General features: G+C 45.9%; 1 protein-coding gene across 1 annotated transcript in view; it reads right to left on the reverse strand.

The window, feature by feature from the left end:
• Positions 1–9,687, reverse strand: part of ST18 (ST18 C2H2C-type zinc finger transcription factor) — a 52,081-nt gene extending 42,394 nt beyond the window's left edge. Inside the window, exons 1-4 of the mRNA XM_069600018.1 lie at positions 8,906–9,687; positions 3,139–3,273; positions 1,933–2,023; positions 873–977 (exon numbers count right to left, since the gene is read on the reverse strand). Coding sequence (XP_069456119.1) covers positions 873–977; positions 1,933–2,023; positions 3,139–3,273; positions 8,906–9,683 — 1,109 coding nt within the window. The 5' untranslated portion in view covers positions 9,684–9,687. The remainder of the gene's footprint in view (positions 1–872; positions 978–1,932; positions 2,024–3,138; positions 3,274–8,905) is intronic.
• Positions 9,688–10,346: the final 659 nt, after the last annotated feature.

Consider the following 10,346-nt stretch of genomic DNA (forward strand, 5'->3'; position numbering starts at 1 on the left):
TCACACTGTGTGGTCCTCTGTCATTATTTAGATGTATGTAAAGCCCTCCAAAGTGCTTGAGAATGTAGAGGACCCAGGACCAACAAGAGATATTTTATTACAAGTTACCAGTTTGGAATGAATTTCTGTTTTAAAGAAATTATATGCATATCTGAAAGAGAAGGATGAATATATAGCATCACATATTTTGAGTAATGAGATTTATGAGATGGAAAGGTTACATCAACCATAAGGTGGTGCGTGCCTGACTCGTGGGAAGGCTTACACTGAGTGAAACAGAACTTTGATTAATACATACTATTATATGAAGTGAAAGTGAAAGTCAGTCATGTCTGACTCTTTGTGACCCAGTGGATATACAGTCCACGGCATTCTCCAGGCCACATTTCTGGAGTGGGTAGCCTTTCCTCTCTCCAGAGGATCTTCCCAACCCAGGGATCAAACCCAGATCTTCCGAATTGCAGGTGGATTCTTTTCCAGCTAAGCCACAAGGGAAGCCCAAGAATACTGGAGTGGGTAGCCTATCCCTTCTCCAGCAGATCTTCCCAACCCAGGAATCGAACTGGGGTCTCATGCATTGCAGGCAGATTCTTTACCAACTGAGCTATCAGGGAAGCCCATGTTATCATATACTTCATATCTTTTTGATTCATCCACATTACATAACACTGCATGCAGATTAATTTTAAGCTGAACTTCTGGAGGGTCTAGCAGTTCATTTCAGTGACATGATGATGAACTGGGCCGGCCTCTCAAGTGGACAGTGGCTGCTGCACACTGAAATGAAGGTGGCCCATGGTGCTCACACATGGGGGGCGAAGGACCCTCAGTGTAGGATCTCTGAACACAGGGAGCATAGGGGACTGTCATACCTGTGACCCTGCTCAGGACACTGTCCGGTTTTGGGAGAATCAAGCTGACTTTTGTCCTGGGACATAGCCAGTTTTTCAGCTGCAGCAATTGGACAACCAGAAAGACTGTTAAAAAAAAAAGTGGGCAGATCTGAGTTAAAAAGAGAATGTAATTTGCTTGGGCACCTACCTCACTCATCCTTGGCATGCACCAAATGTTGTCGTAATAATATTAATAGTTCTCTTAGCACCATTATCATCCTAAAAGATTCCGGAGGGCTTTGCAAAACTACTGTGTCAACATTTGTCCCAAAATCTCATCTCAGAGGTAATAGAAAACAAACTCATTTAAAAATCAAAATATTATGTAAAGGAGATATAACTGAATTATTTGGAAACTTGGTGATATTTTAAGTATTAACAGAATGCACTCATCCAATGGCAATTGTCCAGCTATAGATAATTCCATGATATAATAGCTTAGGGTCTATAGGCAAAATGTTAGGAACTTAATTTTACATCTTAGTTTAAATGGAGAGTACAGAATATAAGTTTTCTGGCAATATGCATATGCATCAAATAGTATCTCATGATTACATAATCTATACATATTATATATAAAACAATAAGCATTTTAGCAAAATATTTACATGTATGCAATACATAAATGCACATATGTGTTTAAAGTTAGTTGCAGTCTCTGTGGAATAGCTCTCAGTGAAATGAAATGATGTTTACCTTCAGGAATCTGAAGTTTTATGGTGACTGCTTTAATGTACATTGGATGGGGTTCAAGAGAACCCCTAAGCCACTCTTTCCAATATCAAACAGCTCTGGGGAGGTTCAGAGCAGAGGTCACACTCTGTGTGCGTCCCTATATGAGTATCTACCCCTGGTGTTCAAATATGACATTTTTTGTTGGCTGTTCTATGAAAATTTCTAGGGAAATAATGAGGTATTTTATTTTTTACTCTCCACACACTGAGAATATTTCTTATCTATGTCAAGTGCTAACACAGTTGACAATGATCCAGCAATAGTGATAACACAGGTTAAGTCCCTGGAGTCTCATTTGTATTACCTCCTGTGCGTGTTGCGGTTGCTGTTCACATGCCCTCGTCCCGTGCATCCCGGGGTGGGGCACTTGAGCACGTTTTCATGCATGGCAAGAACTAAGCACAAAATAGCACAGAAAAGAAAAGAGCAATTTACTACCAGTACATCACATGCCAAGAAACTGATATCTCAGCTTCGCATCCAAATGAATTTAGTTACAATTCAGCTTGCTCCCTTCCCATACAACTTCGGGTTGAAGACCAGAAGCCCATGCGAACGTCCAGTATTAAATGTCTTTGGGGCGGCTGGCACTGAGACATGCCCGTCAGGGCAGGTTGTATGGCCTAAGAGGTGTTTCAATAAGAGTCTCCAAAATAGAGGATGGAGCCTGCAGGGATTTCAAAGTTTAGGAGCAGCTTTCCCCTCTCCCTCCAGTTTCGGGGCTCATGGTGGGACATGGGTGGAGGGACCAACAAAGCCCTCACTCTGCAAAAGTGTTCTGGGCAACGCTTCAGATGCCAAGTGTCTCTGCTGTCAAGGAGGAGGGGGACACAGGTGATGCTCTGGAATCTCAGGTGAGAAAGGACCACAGGGCACACAAATCATCACTCAGGCCTTTTATCTCCTGTATATTCTGATGCCTTAACACTGCGGTCTTGCTGACTCTGGGGAGATGACCCCACCTGCGGCTCCCTAATTCCCAGAGGTTGTAAACACTTTTCAAATGCAAACCAGACAGTTGGAGTCCACATCTGACATACTCTCCCATCTGATTCTCACTCCAGGACACTCTCCACCTGTTCTAACCCCCAGGGCCAGGTCCCAGACAACCACAGACAGCCCCCAAGCTCTAGAGCTCCCAGGAAAAATTCCAACTGGTCGATCTGAGACCGGCTTACTTCAGCAAAGGCTCTTGCCAACGATTCGTCCCCACTCTCAACTCCCCACCTTCCCTTCTGGCCCTGGTGCTTCCCTTGGGGGCTCCGCCTGGCCTGAGGAGCCCCCTCCTCTTGGGAACTGTGAGAAGCAAGTTATGTTTACAACACCAGTCATCTCTTGATCTATTGGCCTCACTGCACCCCAATGTTTTTATGAATACGCTGTATTTTAAAACACCCGGCTAGACGGAAATTGTCTTGACACAGAAAACTTGGTGTTTCCATGTCTAATCCCAAACTGGAGGGGAAAGTGGGCGACCCATGGACTTCTTCCAGGGCTGGGCGGCACTCACTCTCCAGCGGGACCCGCACTTTGTGGGGGCACCCCGAAAGGCTGCGGTGGTGGGGGTATAGTCCCGTCACGTGCCCTGTGCCGTCACACCCGGGGATGGGGCACTTGGTCTCCCTCTTCTCAGGCCTCGGTGAGTCTACGGAGGAATTAAACGGAAAGACAGCTGGTCAGTCCTCACCCTCCCTTCAGAGAGCGCCCCTTGCGGGGGCGGTCTTCTCACGCTGCTCAGCCTCCACATAATAAAATCGCCCTGAATAAGACCCTCCACTAAGACCCGCGGGAGCAGAAAAGTGCTTTCTCTCTGATTTTCTTGGTATCTTAAGCAGAGGCTGAGACAGGGCGAGGGTGTGTCAAAACACAGAGACGGTCTCAAGCTGTCGTGTCAGGTCGTAGTTGCGAAAAGTCAGCCCTACACCAGAGGATGAGTAGGCTCCAGAAAAGCAAAAGAGAAGGAATTTATTTAAACCCACACTGTCTCTTATTGAGGGAATCTGGAAAAGCCAGGCTCAACCATCACGCGATGAAGAAGCTGTCCTATTTGAGGAGGGACTGCCTGGCCAGCCCAGCGGGTCCTGGTGGCAGGTGCAGTGGCCCCAGGGCTCTGGGTTCCAGCCACGTTGGGAGGCTGACCTGACAAGAGGTCACCTCTCGCCAGTCCCGGCCAGTGGACAGGGCCGCAGGGGCCCAGGAAGCCCAGACCCCCGTGGTCCACAGCCCTGGATCAACTCGCAGCAGCCACGGAGGAGAAGGGACCATGGTTTCACTCCTGGTGCAGAAACTGAAGACAGAGGCCTGGCAAGGATGCGTTCTTAGGGGAGACCTGCAAAGTGTGGGAGCAGGAGAGTGGGGCAGGCTGGAGTGGTTTATAGGGCACTGTCAGAACACGGTAGGGGATGCGGGTAGGCCACATGCACAGCTGGTAGAGGAAAGGGACACTTAGTATCCCACACAGTCAGGCGGCCTAGAGGGTGTGGGCGGAAGACAGCTTAGGGTCCTCATTTCCCAGCACACATGAGGCTGGGGCTTAGATAATAAGTGTGAGTATGTGTGCCTGTGTGTGCACGTGTGCACCATCATGTCCGACTCTGCGATCCCATAAACTGTAGCCCAGCAGGCTCCTCTGTCCATGGAATTCTCCAGGCAACAATACTGGAGTGGATTGCCATTTCCTTCTCCAGGGGATTATCCTGACCCAGGTATTGGAACTGTGTCTCCTGCATCTCCTTCATTAGAGGCAGATTCTTTACCCCTTAACCACCGGGGAAGCCTGAGGGTTAGATCAAGGATTATACCAATACATAAAATAAATGAGGACTAAATATGAATATGCTTATATTCATGACTGAGAGGGTAGATAAGCTTAAAAGCAAAATGCATTCTCAGAGGTGAAACTGCACTCTTCACTAGTGAGTGAAGTGACAATGCCAGCTTGGGACAGGTCTGCCCCTCACATCCCTCACATCAGGGCTTCTAGAGAACCAGGACCAGAACGGGCAGAGAGGGCCTCAGAGAAAGGACCAGCACGGTGCAGAGACTGCGGCTCATCAGAACTCCATCGTCAGGAATCAGGAGCACACAGTGCTGAGAGTGAAAGTCAACAGTCCACGAGGTCCTGCCGCTCGGAAGCCACGGGCGAGGGGTGCGGCACGGTCCCAGCTGCGAGGACGCCAAGGGCCATGTGCTCCAGCTCCAGAAGTGGCACAGAGCGCCAGGCAGCGCTGCCCGATGAATATCATGGAAGCAGACGTGCCTCAGTGTGGCCATGTCACCCCAGTTTTCAGAGGGTAAACGGTGCTGGGCAGATGGGCACAGCAGGTCGCGTGTAATGCAATTATTGGGGGCGGGGCGGGGGTGCTGGTTTTAACAAAGCGGGAGGAGCCAAGGACCCTTGGAGTTAGAAGTGCTGCCTGGGGTGGGGGGGCCAGGGATAGGCAGGGAAAGGACGTGGTTGGTGGAAAGGGATACTGGAATAGCCAGTGTGCATGTTTCCAGAGACAGCATTTAATGCCAGGATGTGGAAACTATATTGTTTTCTGTGAGAGACAAAGGGACGTATGAAGAGTTCTGACATATTGTATGATTTTGTGGGGCTATTTTTCACTGAGTCTGAAAATGCTGCCAAATTTCAAGTTCGTTTGGGTACAGAATGTCTGCAGAAAGCTAGTCAAAACCCTCGATGTTTGATTAACATGAAATTAGGATGGGGGGTGCTGACACCCCACGAGAGCTCATTGGAAAGAACAAATGACCTGAAGTCTGATGGCCTCCCTCCCTCGGATCTTGGCCAGGTGAGGCCGCATTTCCAAACCACGGTGAGAAGTCTGGCCACACTATCTGCCTGCGGGAAGCCAGAGGGGGTGTGGGAGATAAGGGAGGCTGGCCCCTGCCCAGGTGGGGGCCGTGTCTGCCAGCCTCTCCTTGTGGGAACAAATATGCCCACAGCGCTCTCTAGGACCAGCCCCATGCCTGAACCAAGTGCAGCAGCAGCTCTGGGGGTGAGAGGGCTCTCTGGCCTGGCTTTTCTTTCTTCATTTTCTTTCCTGGATGCTGCTTAATGAAAATGACCTTGCAGTCTGGTGACCTGACATCCTGATGGACTCGTGGGCGTGTTCTCATGGCTCCCCTTCATCCTGAAAATGTCACAGGCTGTAGAATAAATTATATGGTGACTCTACTTACCCTGCGACCCAAAATCTCCCTGTGGCTGGTGGCAACAGGACAGCCAAACCCGGTAACTTAAGACTTGGGTGAAACAATACTTTAAAATCCTAGTATTCTCAGAGAGCAAAGTCCCAAGCCCGAGGCACATGGGAAATTAGTGCTAACTTGCCGTCGTTTCATCACTCAGTTTGTGTCCAGCTCTTTGAGACCCTATGGACTGTAGCCCACCAGGCTCCTCTGTCCATGAGATTTCTCAGGCAAGAATACTGGAGTGGGTAGCCATTTCCTCCTCCAGGGGATCTTCCTGACTTAGGGATTGAACCTGCATCTCTTGTTTTGGCAGGTGGATTCTTTACCACGGAGATGCTTGGGAAACCTGATGTTTACTTAGGTGCATGGAATATACTCTCAAGAGAAAAAAAAATAGCTCCTCTTATGATCCCACACCAGGGATGAGAGGAAGAGTATGAACTTGGACATCCTCTGGGAGAAGCCTGAAGTCCCTGCAGTTGGCTTCACTGTTCTGCCTGTTTCTTCCTATCTGGAATGAAGTTCCCTGCATGGACTTGACACCCCAAGGCATGACCTCACCCCCTCCACACACACACACACACACACACACACACACACAGAGGCTACACCGTGGACTCATCTAGTTCCATCAGCGATTCTCTAAGGCTCCATCATGACCTGTATTCTCTAACTCACATTCTATTGCCTTGCTAATGTTTGTAAACAAAAAACATTTTGAAAGTTCTGTAAAAGAGACCTAAGAATTATCATGTGTTTTAAACTGTGGAACAAAGTATCTCCGAAGTTGAGATATCAGTGGCTGAAGATGCCATCAGTCGCAAGAGGAAACATTATTCTGTGTGCCAGTGAGAAAGGAAAAACAATTGAAAATTGAATAATGGCACACCCTTCTAATTTTACAGAGATGCTAAAATGGGAAAACTGTGTGTCTTAGAAGGGAGGAAATAGAGTGCTTTGGAAATGATGGAGTTTGGGAATAGGAAGTAAATTTCATCTTTTCTTCTGATTTTGTTGTTCATTAAAACACATACACATGCACACACACACACAAACACACACATGGGTAAGTTTCCAAGCTGAGTGTAAATGGAGTGCTCAGGGCTGCTTATACAGCATCCTGCCCCAGACTACATGCTGGTCCTTAATGTTCAGCCCTTACAGTATGTACCCAAAGAACTACTTGTCTTATCCCTCACCAAATGACATTGTTTTATTCTTTTTTCCTCAGAGATGAGTTGCAACACAGTATTAGACAAGATTGCAGGTGAATACTAAAATGGATTTAAAATACCCTCCTGATTTCTCGGTAAATTTCAGTGATCAAAACATCTAGCTAGACAGCACATTATTCTCATCAATCCTGCAAGATTGGCCTTCTCTAGGATATTCCTCCCTTAACTCTGTGATTCTCAGATTTTACGGTGTCCAAGAATCACCTCAGGAACTTGCTTTAAGAAAAGCAAGTTATGCACATGAAAAGATGCTCAACATTGCTAATTATTAGAGACATGTAAATCAAAACTACAGTGAGGTACCACTTCACACCAGTCAGAATGACCATCATTAAAATGTCTATGAACAAAAAAATGCTAGAGAGGGTGTAGGGAAAAGGAACCCTTCTGCACCACTGGTGGGATTGTAAACTGGTACAACCACTATAGAGCACAGTATGGAGGTTCCTCGGAAAACTAAAGCCAGAGTTACCATATGATCCAGCCACCCCACCCCTGGGCACATATCTGGAGGAAAATGTGGTTTGGTTCAAAAGGACATACACACCCTAATGTTCATTGCTGCACTTTTCATTCCATTGCCAAGATACGGATGAGCCTAAATGTCCACTGACAGAGAATGGAAAAAGAAGATGTGGTATGTACATGCAATGGAATATTACTCAGAATAAAATAATACCATTTTCAGCAACATGGATGGACCCAGAGATTATCATACTAAGTGAAGTAAGTCAGACAGAGAAAGACAAACATCATATGATGTTGCTTATACGTGGAATATAAAAAAATGGTACCTATCCATGAAACAGACTCACAGACATAGAAAATGAACTTAAGGTTACCAGTGGGGAAGAGTGGGGTGGGAGAGATAAATTAGGAGTTGAGGAATGACAAATACACACTACTACATGTAAAATAGATAACTAATAAGGACGTACTGTAGAGCACAGGGAATTATACTGAATATTCTATAATGACCTACATGGGAAAAGAATCTGAAAAAGAACAGATATTTGTATATGTGTAACTTAGGGCTTCCCAGGTGGTAAAGTGATGAAGAATCCACCTGCAATGCAGGAGATGCAGAAGACACAGGCTTGATCCCTGTGGAGGGAAGATCCCTTGAAGGAGGATCCAGTACACTGGAGTAGGTTGCCCTTAAGGACCACCCCTTGGGAAACCCCATTTAACTGAAGGACTCATCACCAGGCCCACACAGTGCAAGACTCGGTGGTGGTGGTAGGGTACATCTTCATGGGAGGTGCAATTTCCCAAAGTCTGAGGATCGATTTAAGGTCTCCTCCAAGCACATTGACCTTCTCATTCAAGTTTGGTCCAGATGCTTCCAGACCCAGAGTCAGAGAGCTTGTTTAAAGCATAGGCTTACAAAGGAATTAGCTCCCAGTCTCGTCCCAAGAACGATGAGAACATCTTGCCTGGCTTGCAAGTAGCCTGATGTTGATGAAACTCCAAGCCAGTGAGATGATCCCAGAAAGAGGGCGGGGAAGAACAGTTAAAATTCAGTAAATACTAACGTACTTCTAACGTATCCAACATACCACTTTTTTTTTTAAGTACCATATATTTTTAAAAAGTCACATTAAGAGAAATACAGTCAATGATTTTTCTTGTGTGTGAAAACCAAGTAAAACCAACAAAGCTTGATCTGAGAACAAGCTAGAGAATCGGAGAAAATTTTGGTAATTTTATAGTATAAATTAGATTTTTAAACTGTGTTAAATTGTCAAAAAGCTATCTGGCAGAAGCAATTAAATCTCACTTGTTCTCCACTCCCAACTCTAAAGCAATTTTAAATGAAATAAAAGCAAAACTGGGTCTTACGTTTATTGGGAAAGACTTGTCTTCCACCCATGTCGATGACTTTAGTTTGCCTCCTCTCCCCTGAGAGATGCTCCAGCAGAAAGCGGTCCAGCTCTTTGTAGGTGTTGTGGAAGACGCAGCCTCGCTCAGCCTGCAGGGCAATCGCCTGCTCCAGCAGACTCAGGTTCCCCTTGGCTTTCTCCAGGGTAGCGGCCTCCTCTGTCCCCGCGGCCGGACACCCACGCCCGTGACCGCGGTCCTCACTCCCTGGGAAGGAGGGCTGGGCTGGGCCATCTGATGGGTCCAATGCAGTGTTCTGAGGGTCTTTCCTTTCTGTCTCTGAATCACACACATTTTTGCAGGAGATAAACTTGTTGCCTTCAGTTTTTATTTCGGGAACTTCCAGTAGGTCTTTCCTATCATCCACTAAAACATACTTTGGGACCCTCGGAGGTTTGGCTTCTTCTGAGAAGTTGGAGCCGCTGTCCCAACCATTCTCCACACTTTCAGAGTTACTGTCGCTGTCGGAGGAGGGTGAGAACCGCAGCTGGGAGTTGTCAGTCTTATCTTTTCCATCATCGGAAGGAACCAAAAAGCACTCGTCCACTTCGTCCCCCTCTGCTTTTAGAGATTGGATGCCACTGTCGTTTAAGTTTTCACTTATGGTCTGAACAGATGCACTTTTTTCCAGTGTCCCCAAGTGCATTAGAGATTTGACCACGAGTTCCTGATAACAGCCATATCTGTCTTCCTTCCCATCTGAGTTTTCTTGTGCAGTTGAATGAAACTTCTCATCCATGGGTTTTATCATGATTTCTTCAAGGAGAAAAAGAAAGCCATTATTTGAAAATCAAGAATAAAAATATTTTAAGAAAATTACATGATCAATAAATAAATAGATACATATACAATGGGCTTCCCTGGTGGCTCAGCAGTAAAGAATCCACCTGCAGTGCAGGAGACACGGGTTCAAACCCTGGGTCAAGAAGATTCCCTGGAGGAGGGCATGGAAACCCACTCCAGTATTCTTTCCTGGAGAATTCCATAGACAGAGGAACCTGGAAGTCTACAGTCCATAGGGTTGCAAAGAGTCAGACGCGACTGAAGTGACTTAGCACACACACATACATATATAATAGATGCAATATGTGAATATGTCGACTCCATCAGTTTTATAAACATTGGGTAGAAAAATATACACTCTCGACAAAACAAAATAAAATTCAGACCTTAATGTTCTTAAGAATTACCTTTAAAGAAATGAGCTATTTGAATTTTCAACATGTCAGAGCTAAGTGTGTTTAGTTACTGAAATAAATGCTCAACCATCAGAGTTCTGAATGTGAAATTCACATTACTGTACCTCTTATATTTGCAAGTCTCAGCCAACTGGAAGAAAATCAAATATATGTCCTATTATACATTTTAAAGGAAGTATTCATTGGTTTTCTCTGCTAGCTGG

The sequence above is a fragment of the Ovis canadensis genome, chromosome 9, assembly GCF_042477335.2.
Source record: "Ovis canadensis isolate MfBH-ARS-UI-01 breed Bighorn chromosome 9, ARS-UI_OviCan_v2, whole genome shotgun sequence".
Classification (NCBI taxonomy): domain Eukaryota; kingdom Metazoa; phylum Chordata; class Mammalia; order Artiodactyla; family Bovidae; genus Ovis; species Ovis canadensis.